Source organism: Gossypium arboreum, chromosome 9, assembly GCF_025698485.1.
Source record: "Gossypium arboreum isolate Shixiya-1 chromosome 9, ASM2569848v2, whole genome shotgun sequence".
NCBI lineage: Eukaryota > Viridiplantae > Streptophyta > Magnoliopsida > Malvales > Malvaceae > Gossypium > Gossypium arboreum.
In genome coordinates, this window is record NC_069078.1 from 87,144,902 (window position 1) to 87,157,454 (window position 12,553).

The window sequence follows — 12,553 nt, forward strand, 5'->3', positions numbered from 1 at the left end:
TATTTTTACCTTTAAGAAGCAGTAATAAAATATATTGCAATTTTCTAAAATCGGACGTAAATAATACATTGGTCCGAAAAGTAATTAGCTTTCTATAAATAAATAAAATAATTATTTTCATAAAATTAGAATTTTATTTTGAAAATAGAAATTGAAAGTTTAAAGGAGGAGAAATAGTAATAAAGAAGAAAATGAATAATAAAAAAAGTGGGGGTCTGAGTAAAGAGCTTGCTTAAGTCCAAAGCCAAAACCCCCAAAAAATGAATGATGAAAAATACATCATCGGCCGGCCGCCAACATTAACTTCCGATCAATTTCCCGATAGCTTTCCCCCACTTTTCCTGACTTTCTCTTTATCCAAACAAACCCCATCTCTCTCACCCAAGCTACAAAATCAAAAGTAAAAATTAAATCCTTCTAATGGATTTCAACGAACTAGAAGCAATCGAGGGCCTACGGTGGCCGTGGCATTCATGGCCCACAACAAAACCTGACGCCTCCTCATTAACGATCCCACTCGCCGTCATGTGCACGCCGTTGACGGAGTTCTCGGAGCTCCCAATCCTCCCTTACGACCCTCTCATTTGTTCCAAGTGCGGCGCCGTTTTGAACCCGTACGCGCGCGTCGATTACACCTGCCGTGTCTGGTATTGTTCTTTCTGCTTCTCCAAAAACTCTTTCCCTCGAACTTACTCTTCTTCCCTCGAAGAATCCAACCTCCCCGCCGAACTCTTCCCCAATTACAGCTCCGTTGAATACGCGAGGACCGTTAATCCCGTTACCACACCTATGGGGACATCGCTTTCGTCGTCTTCGTTGTCGTCGATGGCGTCATCGATGGGCGGAGAAGCATGGGGCAGAGGGCCGGCGTTTGTGTTCGTGATCGATATGTGTATGGAAGAAGAGGAGTTGAGAGGGGTTAAGAGTGAGTTGCTGCGCGTGGTGGAACAGTTGCCGGAGAGCGCGTTGGTTGCTTTGGTTACATTTGATGCGATGGTGAATGTGTATGACCTTGGGTTTTCTGAGTGTTCGAGGGTCGTCGTGTTTCATGGTGATCGCGAGCTTTCTTCCCAGCAGGTAGTTAAAAATAAAAAACAAAACAAAACAAAAAGCTCAAAGACCCAATTTTTTTATGCTAGTCTCAAATCGTTTGTTATGGTAATCAATCATGCAATGTGATCAATAATTATATATATTGTTAGCTTCTGCAATTATTTTACTGTAATTTGGATGCTAAATTGAAAGTTTGAGTGTATTGGTATGTTGGTAGTGAATGTATTTTGTTAGCAATGGTGAGGACTGTTTGGTTGCTTAGAAAGTACGGAAAAGAATTTCTTTTCCATTAAAAGATGAGAGTGGTGACTGTTTAAGTAGTTAGATTATGTTTAAGAGAGGAGGAGCTGAGTGTATGTGTGAAAGATAACCTAAACTTCTCGAGCTTGTTACCCTGGCAATCAGCCTTTTTTCTGTTTTTTTCTGTTTTGGTACATCTTTAAGTTGTAGTGTGATTTGGATGCATTTCAGATACAAAAGTTTCTTGGAATCGGTGGTAAGAAGCTACAGCAACTTGGGAAGAGTCTGGTTATCCAAAAGCAGAGTTTTCTACTGCCTATATCTGAATGTGAGTTCAGTATAACATCTGCGATCGAGGAGATCCATTCCTTTGCGCAGGTGACACCAGGTCATCGGCCTCAGAGATCAACTGGAGTGGCAATATCTACTGCACTCGGACTTTTGGAAGGATGTTTGGTTAACACAGGGGCCAGGATCATGGTCTTCACTTCCGGACCTGCTACTCGGGGCCCTGGAATTGTTGTTGACTCAGATCGTGCTATTGCTATTAGGAATCATAAGGATCTCATAAATGGTCAGGCACCGTATTATTGGAAATCTAGCAACTTTTATAAGAGATTATCGCAGAGACTATGTGATTCATCCATTGTTCTTGATTTGTTCGCTTGTTCTCTGGATCAATGTGGAGCAGCGGAGCTAAAAGTTCCTGTTGAGAGTTCAGGTGGGTTTATGATTTTAGGGGAGTCTTTTGAATCCGATCAATTCCGAAAATGCATGCGTCATATATTTAGTCGCGATGAAGCAGGGAACTTGAAGATGTATTTCGATGCAACCATCGAGATAGTGACTACTAAAGATGTAAAAATCTGTGGAGCCCTCGGACCTTGCATCTCTCTTCGGAAAACAAATAATTTGGTGAGCGAGAATGAGATCGGGGATGGTGGTACATATATATGGAAGCTGGGTACACTTACTAGTAAAACATGTATTGCTTTCTTCTTCCAAGTAAACTATGAGCATAAACCTCAACCCGGCGCTGCGTTCTTGGTACAGTTCATAACACGCTATAGAGATGGGAACATGGGAATTCGAAGACGGGTGACAACCGCTGCAAGAAGATGGGTTGCAAAGCAGTCACCAGATATTCGTGCCGGGTTTGATCAGGAAGCAGCAACTTCAGTTATGGCCCGACTTGCTATCCATCGAGCAGAAACATGTCAAGCTAGAGATGTTATCAGATGGTTGGACGATAACCTTATTCGTTTTGCTTCCAAGTTTGGAGACTATATACAGGAAGATCCTTCGTCTTTTCGTCTTTCATCGAACTTCTCACTTTACCCTCAATTCATATTCTATTTAAGAAGGTCCCAATTTCTCGATGTCTTTAACAGCACTCCCGACGAGACTGCTTTCTTTCGACTGATGCTGAATCGTGAAGGAGTTACAGATTCTATTGTCATGATCCAACCCACACTCCTACAATATTCTTTCGATGGACCTCCGGTTCCGGTTCTCTTAGACATTCGTTCTATATCCCCGGATGTTATTTTACTCTTTGACTCGTACTTTTGCGTGGTTATTCATTATGGATCCAAGATTGCTCAATGGAGAAAGCTCGGTTACGATAAAGACCCAAATCATGGGAATCTAAGAAAGTTGTTTGAAGCACCGGAGCTGGATGCAGGTCAGTTGGTGGCGGGACGAGTTCCACCACCGAAGCTTATTAAATGCGACCAGCATAGCAGTCAAGCAAGGTTTCTTCTTGCCAAGTTAAATCCATCGGTTACTCAAGATTCAACGTACACGGATGGTTCAGACATTATATTTACAGATGATTTGAGCTTACAAGTTTTCATAGATCATTTGCAAGCCCTTGCAGTGCAGGGCTAATTTACTGGGATTTTGTATACACCATCTCTTTGGAGCTACATATGTATTTTGATTAAAGCATCTCTTTAGTAAACTAGTGGTCGAACTTTTGAATCAACGAGGAACAAAGTGATTTTTCATTGTATATTTTTTTGTATATTTTGAGCAAAGATGTTGTGGATGCTCAAGACTAACATTTTACTCCTTAATGAAAATGTTATTTTGTGACAAAAAAAAAAGTCAATGAAAAACATAGGGTAAATTCTATTATTAGTCTATGTATTTTGTAAAAATTGTAAATTTAGTCTTTATATTTTTAGTTTAATCAATTTTAGTTTATATTTTTGAACTAGTCAATTGTAATTTTTACTTTTTAAAATTTGAAATTTTAGTTATAACCCAAACAATAACAATTAAATTTATTTGATTAATTTCAATTGCTAGTTTTATATTATGCATACAGTTGTAAATTCAAGCTATATTATCCAATTTGATCATTCTAAGTCTCAGTATTTTTCAAAATTCAAATTTCATTAATCTGTTAATTAAATTTTTAGTGAGTAATATTTAAAAATAACAAGTTAATATGGCATTACATACATAACAATATATTTGACACATCAGATTTTAAAAATAATAAAACTTAATTTAATGAATTTAACTGTTATTGATTAGTGAAGACTAAAATTTTAAAAATCTGAAAAATACAAAAACTAAACATGGCCATATTAAACTACAAGATTAAATTCACAATTCTCGTAGAGTACAAAAACTAACCAAAAAACGTATTTGATTGACGAGGGAACTTAAAATTAAGCATACGAATGGATATCTCTTTGCAGACAACTCTATCATCACATAGAATTTCATTTTTCTTTAAATATCATGTCTAACATATGTCCGGAATATGATCCTCCGCTAAATACATGAAAATCTTGAAACATATCAAACTCATACTAATTTCTAACTCGAACATATCACACCTATGTTCGAGTAGCAGAGGAAAAAATACAAGCATTTCAGACAATCACTCAAGGTACCCCTTTAGGCAATCCACGCTACAATAGAGCGTAGAAAATGCCATAAACAGTTATGGGTAAAAATATCATGAAGGCTCTTGTATTAGGAGTCAGATTGTATTTTACCTTCTTTACTCAAATAATGGGCAAATTAGTCTTGTACATTATATCAAAAAGTAAACCGGTCCAACCGGTCCTTTTGTTAAAAGTTTCATCTATTTCAACTGTGACAGTTTTTAACAGTACAAATGGATGAAATTTTCAACAGAAAAGACCAATTTGCTCTTTAATATAATATATAGAGACTTTGCCCCTTTTTTTAATAGAAGAGCAAAATACAATCCGACTCCTAGTAGACTCCATAGTACTTTACAGCATTAATGAGAAGTAATATGAGTGAAATGTTTAGTGCATGACTAAAAAACTAGACAATATCAAGGACAATCTCTTAAGCTTCATAGGAACAACTTAAAAGCTTGGAATCATACAATGAACATAGGCAGCCAAGAGGCACACAGAACCAGTATAGTATACTAATACCAGATACCATCTTCATAAAATGGTGAAATCAACATTTCAGAATAACAAAACAGATGCTTTACAGGTTCATCTTTCACAGCATTACAAAAGTCATAATATCCTCATTCTGTGGTTTGTACCCAATTCTCAACTTCCAGCAAGCTTAATAGTACTATTACTAATAGGGTTATTGATTCAGGTTGCAAATGTAATGAATGCTATCGCAACTAATCACTGTAAAATAAAGAACCCTAACACTATCATTACGTTAAATTTTGCTTCTTTCCAAATTCAACCAAAATAACAGCAACCACTTCCATTTGAAACTAATTTCAGAGCATAACAGTTCAAGAATATTGAAAATATGCAAGAGTTCGTAGGGGGGGGGGGGGGGAACCCGGTAATTTCGGATATTTTTTCATTGTCAATAATGAGACTATCAAGCTCGTCAGCCCCACCAGAGTAATCAGAGCATAACAATTCCACAAATGTACTATGTTCAACTAAAGGAAGGGGAAAAAAACGAAACCCAAGAATCAAATACCAGAGTAATCTCCTCTAGGGCTATCAAGCTCGTCATCTCCACCAGCAAGCACGTGTCCGTACGGAGACTCCAAATCGTCCATTACTAAGTCGTCTGTACTCCTCAACGCCGCATGCAAGATCACGAAACCAACCCCGACGGCCAGCGCCACCAGGACATTGACCCAAACGCCGGTCAGAACCAGTCCTGCCACGGTCAACCCGAAGAGCGCGGCGATAACTATGCGGTCGTCGATAAAGAAACAGAAGATCACGACAGGCTCCTCGCGATCGCGGGCGAAGTAGAGGAAGAACCAAGCGAGGAGGATAACGAGGAAAGTAAGGAGAGAAAGAGGGTGGTAGATTAGGGATAACAAGAGGATTAAGAGGAGGATTAAGGTGTAATTAAGGCGGAAATGGGTTAAATTTTGGGCAATTCGAGTGGTAGCGTCGGAGGTGGAAGACGGAAGGTCGACGGCCGAGATGTCGAAGAAATCCCGCCACGGACGGCGGAGTGCGGTGAGGGATTGGGCGGTTCCCTTAACGCCGGAGATTAACGACGACATTTCTTGGGCAAAAACAAGTAAACAAAGAAAATCGAAGAGAGGTTGCTTGTAGTAATGGTTTCTTTGCTTTCTGAGATTTTAAGGTCAAATTTAGCATCTTAAATATCAAAGCTATCTTTTAAACCATTTTTTAGTGACTTTTTTAATAACTTGAAATTTATATTGGCTTTAGTAAAATTAAAATAAAATAACTTAACAAAATCAATAATTCATTAAAATAATAATATTTTCAATTAGGTCCCACTACTATTATCCAGTTCAACTAGTTGTTGAATTTAATTAATTAAATTATAAAAATATTAAAAATTAGATAAAATCAATTTAATTAATTTTATAGTTCACATACTTTTATTTTTTCTTTTTTATTTATTTTTTCTTTTTTCTTCCCTTTTATTTTACTCTCTTCTCATATTTTTGCTAAAGAAATATAATCTTTACCCACCAAATAAATCTAAGTCTTTGTTTCATTCACATAATTTCTAAATTTAATTTCACTCAAAATTGTTCTTAATCAAATTGATATTTGAATATAACCTAAATCTGAAACTAAAATTAGATCTAACTAATCGATATAAAAATAATATTTTTAACCAAATCAAAACATAAATTAATTTATTTACATTCAAAACAATTTTTTTCTGCTTCCAAACTTTTACATAATCGTGTAGATTATTCTTCTTCTTTTCTTTTATTTTTTGACGAACAAATTAATTAAATATAAAATTGATCTAAACCTTTTTGGATATTTCCAAGCAAGTTTGATTGGAAGCCAAGCATAGATAAACTGAAGAGAGAAAGAGAGAATGAAATCAAACTGGTTTGAGTAAAGTTGATAGTAAGTTTCATGTGGTGGTCGTTTTAGTTATTGAGAATGTAGAACTTGTTTGAAGAATCTATGAAACAACGTAGTTTCGAGCGGTCAAGAGAATAGGCTCAAGAAACTTTGTCGAGGGTGAACCGCCATAAGTCACGATTGGCGAGGTCTTCAAGTGAGGCAAGCTTGTGGACTAAGTCCTTGAGAGATCCAAATTGATTCATTAAAGTAATGATGGATAATGAGGGTTTGTAATGGTTGGTAGAGAATATGCGAAGCAAATTTTATTTTAATTTTAACTTTTGCTTTTTCTTTTTCAATAAACAAAAATTTTAACAAATGAAAAACATAAATAAATAAATAAAAACTATATTAAAAGAGATGGAGAAGCAAAAGACAAAGAAAAAAATTAAATGAAAATAAATAAAAATTTAATTGCTCAAAACAAAAAAAAATAGAGATCAATTGTATAATTTAACCTAAAATTTTTATTTAAAATGATGATTTAAAGTGCCACGTCAACTTATTGCTACACCATTAACGGCTCAATGACTAAAATGTTACAACACGTTAATGTAAGTGACTAAAACATAACATTTCAAATATAAGTGACTAAAATGTAACCTAAGATAAACAATAATCACTATTTTAGTAGTTTAATCAAAATAAAATTTAACAAAATAAATCATTAAATCAATTAGTGAGGTTTTCTATTCGAAATTATCAGATAAAAAATTATCTTTAAAAACAGATATATGAGACAAATTATATTTAAAAACCAAATACAACTATTATTCCACATTCATTTTTCATAATCTTTGCTATTTTGAAAGCATTTTGAAAAATATAACTTTGTGCTTGTATACAAATATATACAAATACCTGCTTCTACTACCCAAAATCATGTCTTCATCAATGGGGAGAAAAACATGAACAACGAATATAAACACGAATTTTGCTATACGAGGATTCATTCACAGCTCCGATTCATCGGAACCCGGCAACGAAACCGGTCCAAGCGAATCAGCATCTACACTGGCAAGCATCTCAAAGTCCCTACTTGCATTTATCCATCTTACAGCAAGCACCAAGAAACAAACCACGACGCCTTTCTCAATCTTCGAAAGCTCGTTATTTAAGAAGGCTGGTTTCTTGCCGGGAATGTATTGGTACTTTGACATTTTCCAAGCCGAGAGAAAAGCATTCCTGATGGGTCCGCATTTCAAGAGCACGCCGTGTTGAGATATGTAGCGTACGACTCCTTGCAATTCTTCTCCCGGGAAGGGTTTGAACGTCCGGCAAGTAAACACTACAGTGAAAACCGTATTCCCCGACTCATCCATTACATTGCCTTTACCTATGCTTTTCAACCTAGTTACGGCTAGAAAGTAACCATGATCCTCGCTGGCTTTCTCCTTAAATAGGTTGTCGAGTAGGCATGCCAGTATGAACCTCCGAGAAACTGGTTTATCCAAGTTGGTAGCATGTATCTTCACATCCCTTTGCAATTCCACTTCAAAAAACATGTCTTGTATCAGAAAGACAAAGAAAAGCAGAATCAATATAAAGGTGTCACAACAGATTAAGCACTCGTAAAAATCAATAATAAAAACATAAATAAATCCAATGACAAACCAAAAACATCAAGAAATAGCAACGATCTGTTCGAACTAAAACTAATCAGTCGATGATATCGACTAAAAAGAAAAAGAACAAGGAAATCTATATTCACCCATTACAATTGCCAGATTCCTCTTCGAACCTCGGCAGATAGAATTTGCCTCTTCAGATAAGAAGAAATGTAAAGAACGATAACTGTTGAAATTAGCATATTGAAAGATCAATCAACCAAATTAACCATGAGCTACTACGATATTACAAGTTTCTTCCTCTTGATTGAATCGTAACTTGCATTAGCAAATTCATTTTCCGAGGTTTCCTGGATCAAACTAGCAATTACCAAGGAACGGTGCATAGCAATGAATAGGGAGCCGGCCAGAGTACAGTCATGAAGTTGAAAGTACTAGAGATCCTAGGGCCATCCGATTGGAAGAGAAAAAGCCTACAAAAGTATAAACAGTTCAACCTCTTGTTCGCAAGAGGTTAAATTTGGTGCAAGTTTTGTTTTCAGACAGTGAATTAGATACTTCCATCAATCAAACTAAGCAATTTACAACCTCTTGTTTCTGCAAAATACATTAAAATTTGCCTTACAACATTTAAATCTAACTTTCACGTTGCAGTCAAATCAATTTGACAAAAGCCACTGCAAATTAGATAGATTCAGATCAAACATTTCAAACAGGAATTCTCATCATGCTAAACCGGACAACAAATTACAAAAAAAAAAAAAAAGAACATTTATCTCAATTGCACCAAATAAAGCAATCAAACACCCAAAACCCCAAACACTTAGTTCAATTACAATTGCTTTCAAGTGTTACACAAAACACCCAAAATTTATCGAAATAATAAACCACAAGACAATTGACGATGCAAAAACAAAATACGGTATTTTTTCAGGAAAAGAAATATATTAAAATAGGATTAAAGGGAAAGAACCTTCTTAGCTGAAATCGTGAATAGGCTTGCTTTCTCTTTTTTTCTTATTTTCCTCCTAGCCAAACAACTATTTTCTCTGCGAAATCAGAAAACGAAACGGTGGGCGCAGCGTAGATATTTTGAATTATGGTTTGATAAAATGCGCACTATTTTGGGCGACTTGTTTTGGTTAGTTGATTTTTTGAAACCCGACCGCAATAAACTGTACAGATACATTCGATTTTAAGTTTTTGAATCATTTTAAATTGAATTTATTTATATTTAAAATTTTTTAAATAGAGCTAATAAAATATGTCTGAGCCCAATAGTTAGTCCATACTCATAATTATTTGAGTTTTAAAAGGTTCAAATTCATAATAAATCCAAACTCAGAGATAAATTTAATTTAAAACTCAACTTTATAACTAAATAACCATAATAGATATTAATAATTAATATAATTTTATGATATTATTTAAAATATAAATAAATAATAATTTTTATTTTTTAAATGTATTTATAAGTATTACATATTTATATTAAAATTTTATTAATAGGAAAAGCAATTAATAATAATTTTATGTTAAAATATAAAGTTAAATATTTTTTGAAAAACATTAATTTAATGTAAAGTATTTTTAATACTATACATATATATGTATAATAATATTTAAAACTAAACTTTAATGATAATATAATAATTACTATATAATTATTACTAATACATAATATAATATTAATACATATATAATTATTATTGTAATATAGATTATAATAAAATATATAATATTATATGATATTACAATGTTTAATTATTTATATATATATAAACTATTAATATATTATATGATATGATATATAATATTATATAATATAGTAGAAAGGTTAACTTTCAAATGTATGAAAAGAATAGAGATTTAGATCATATTTCAACTAGTACAATAATAAACAATAATATGTAATAAATAATGTCTTACTATTATATATAACTATTATTATATTATAATAAAATATATAGTATCAATAATTATGTGTAATTTAGTATATTAAAATACATGTTTATAATTATAATTAACAATATATGAAATATTATTAAAATTTTAATATCTTAATAAAATATTATTTTTAAAATTAAAATTTGAATTTACAAATTGTAGTCACTATTGGGTTTAATTTCTTTTTATTCACGACTTGACATTTAGGTTATAATTAGTTTATTTTAAGTTTGGATAATAATGAATACATTATTTGAGTTTGAGTTTAATATACTATGTTTGGGTTTTGGAATAAATATTTTCGAATATAAGTATTAGGTTTATAAATTTAAAAGAAAGATAAAATTTATTCATTTGTCAATATAATATAATAATAATAAACAATGAAAGATATTTTCGCTAATTCATATAATATTATATAATAATAAATTTTACATATAATAAGTACTTTGATTATTTTATATAAAATAAATTATTACATTCAAAATTAAAATATTTATAACTTATAAAATTTAAAATTATTTGAATCTGTAAAAATACAAGTCAGAAAGGGCCCGAGCCTGAGAAAATCCAAGCCCGAGAAAGCTCGAGTTTGAGTTGATTAGAGACGGAGAAAATTCGAATTCAAAGTAAGCCTAATCCAAACCCACTCATTTGCCAACTCTAGTTTGAGATTGTTTCATTTGATTTAGTTTCGGGTTATACTAATTAAAAGTTGAAATTGTTTTGAGTTTGAGATTTTTGGGTCGTTATTAATTTTGATTATTTCATATTTAGGATCAATTCTTACTCAAGTTAAATGAGTTTATATTGTATAATTAAAGAATTAACTTGGATTTATATGCAAAACAATGAATAAGAGTATCACGGACGTCTTTCTACTATAAATTAAATTATATTTTACAAACTATTTTTCTTTTTAAATTTAGCTTTATGTGTATAATGCTGAAAATGAATGATATTTTGTATTTTATAATTCATTGTGATTAAACAAATAAATATTATAGAGAAAATTATTCGCGCGTGATAAAATAAAATTTATGAAAATAATAATAAGTTTATTATTAAGACTCTACTACTGAGTTACAGTTAAAAGAAAATTAAGGGTTTGGATAAATGAAAATAATTAAATTAGAGTGTAATTATTAGGATAGTAATTATAAAGAATTGAAAATTTTAGACGTATTTGGCTAACAAAGTGTAATTATATTGTAATTCTACATGTTATGTTTGGTACTATAAGTTGTAATTACACAGTTATATAATTTATATTTTAAAAATATTAATTAGTATCAAAATTATTAGCATGATAAAAATATTTCTAAACAAGTAACAAAAATTAAAATCAAAATCATCATATATATTATTTTAAAAAGTAGTTGATAGTATGATTACTAGTGCATATTTATTGTGTTATTCCTTCTTTAATATTTAATATATGCTCATTATTATCATATGTCGGTTATTGACTGAGTTCATAATTGTATAAATTTAAACACACATCATTAAAATTATCAAGATCTTCTTTCATATACCTTACGAAATATGGATTATCTCAATTCTCATTGTGATTGAAGATTCAACATTGATTTTTATGCTATACTAAAGTTATGTTGTTAATATGAGAAATGTTTTTTTAGAGCAACGAGTGTCTTCTCAGTCATATTTTGAAGTCTTAAAGGTCTCAAATTAAAAAATTTATGAGATATGTATGGTGTTTGTGATTGGTATCATTCTATTAAATGGTATCATACCCTACGATACGGTGCAAAAAAAACCTTTTAGTTGCATAATTAGCATTGACCTTATAATATTTGAGTTCACAGTCTAATTAACTATAATTTTAATTATAAAAATTTATATAAAATTAATTTGAAAAAAGACTCTAGGTTAAATCCTTTTATAGATAATATAACATTTATAAATATGAATTTATAACATATAATATTTATAAAAATAATTTTATAAATTGTCGAAAATATTCATAAACACTTGGATAATATAATATTTTTCATAACTTTAGAAAATTATTTTTATAAATAAATTATGATAAAAAATTATAACATTTTTTATGAATAAATATATTATTTTTATGATATATAGTATGGGAACATAAATAAGTTATGTCCATATTTGATCATATTTATTTAAAATAAATATATTATAACACTTTTATAACATGTAAATAATTTTTTTACCATAATTTTAGAATTTTTTAGGATTTAAATAATATATTTTTGTTATAACTTTATAAAAAACACAAATTATTTTTATAACATATTATTTTAGAATTTAGCATTTTTTCCCATAAGCATTCCAAACACTCATACGTGTACATATTTACAATATAAATTTTATGTCTCGTATAAAAATAATTTTTAAAGATTAGATTTGGGTGTAATTACTCTAATTCTC

At 31.4% G+C, this 12,553-nt stretch overlaps 3 protein-coding genes across 3 annotated transcripts; 1 reads left to right on the forward strand and 2 right to left on the reverse strand.

Annotated features, from left to right (window-relative positions):
- Positions 1 to 170: 170 nt before the first annotated feature.
- LOC108474253 (uncharacterized) lies at positions 171 to 3,356 on the forward strand. The gene is made up of 2 exons (XM_017776201.2): positions 171 to 1,077; positions 1,525 to 3,356. The coding sequence occupies exons 1-2, from the start codon at positions 421 to 423 to the stop codon at positions 3,181 to 3,183; spliced, it is 2,316 nt and encodes a 771-aa protein (XP_017631690.2). The 5' UTR covers positions 171 to 420; the 3' UTR covers positions 3,184 to 3,356.
- A 1,607-nt stretch (positions 3,357 to 4,963) lies between these two features.
- Positions 4,964 to 5,935, reverse strand: LOC108472445 (PRA1 family protein D-like). The gene has a single exon (XM_017773969.2). The coding sequence runs from the start codon at positions 5,786 to 5,788 to the stop codon at positions 5,237 to 5,239; it is 552 nt and encodes a 183-aa protein (XP_017629458.1). The 5' UTR covers positions 5,789 to 5,935; the 3' UTR covers positions 4,964 to 5,236.
- A 1,432-nt stretch (positions 5,936 to 7,367) lies between these two features.
- LOC108472478 (DNA-directed RNA polymerase V subunit 7) lies at positions 7,368 to 9,404 on the reverse strand. The gene is made up of 2 exons (XM_017774018.2): positions 9,165 to 9,404; positions 7,368 to 8,130 (listed from the first exon to the last, which is right to left on the reverse strand). The coding sequence occupies exon 2, from the start codon at positions 8,126 to 8,128 to the stop codon at positions 7,577 to 7,579; it is 552 nt and encodes a 183-aa protein (XP_017629507.1). The 5' UTR covers positions 8,129 to 8,130; positions 9,165 to 9,404; the 3' UTR covers positions 7,368 to 7,576.
- Between the last annotated feature and the right edge of the window lie 3,149 nt (positions 9,405 to 12,553).

Bases quoted from the DNA above. Each gene is read 5' to 3' on its own strand.
- LOC108474253 (XM_017776201.2), top strand. From the start codon at position 421: ATGGATTTCAACGAACTAGAAGCAATCGAGGGCCTACGGTGGCCGTGG. The intron at 1,078-1,524 runs GTAGTTAAAAAT...GATGCATTTCAG, and splicing joins GCGAGCTTTCTTCCCAGCAG to ATACAAAAGTTTCTTGGAAT.
- LOC108472445 (XM_017773969.2), bottom strand. From the start codon at position 5,788: ATGTCGTCGTTAATCTCCGGCGTTAAGGGAACCGCCCAATCCCTCACC.
- LOC108472478 (XM_017774018.2), bottom strand. From the start codon at position 8,128: ATGTTTTTTGAAGTGGAATTGCAAAGGGATGTGAAGATACATGCTACC.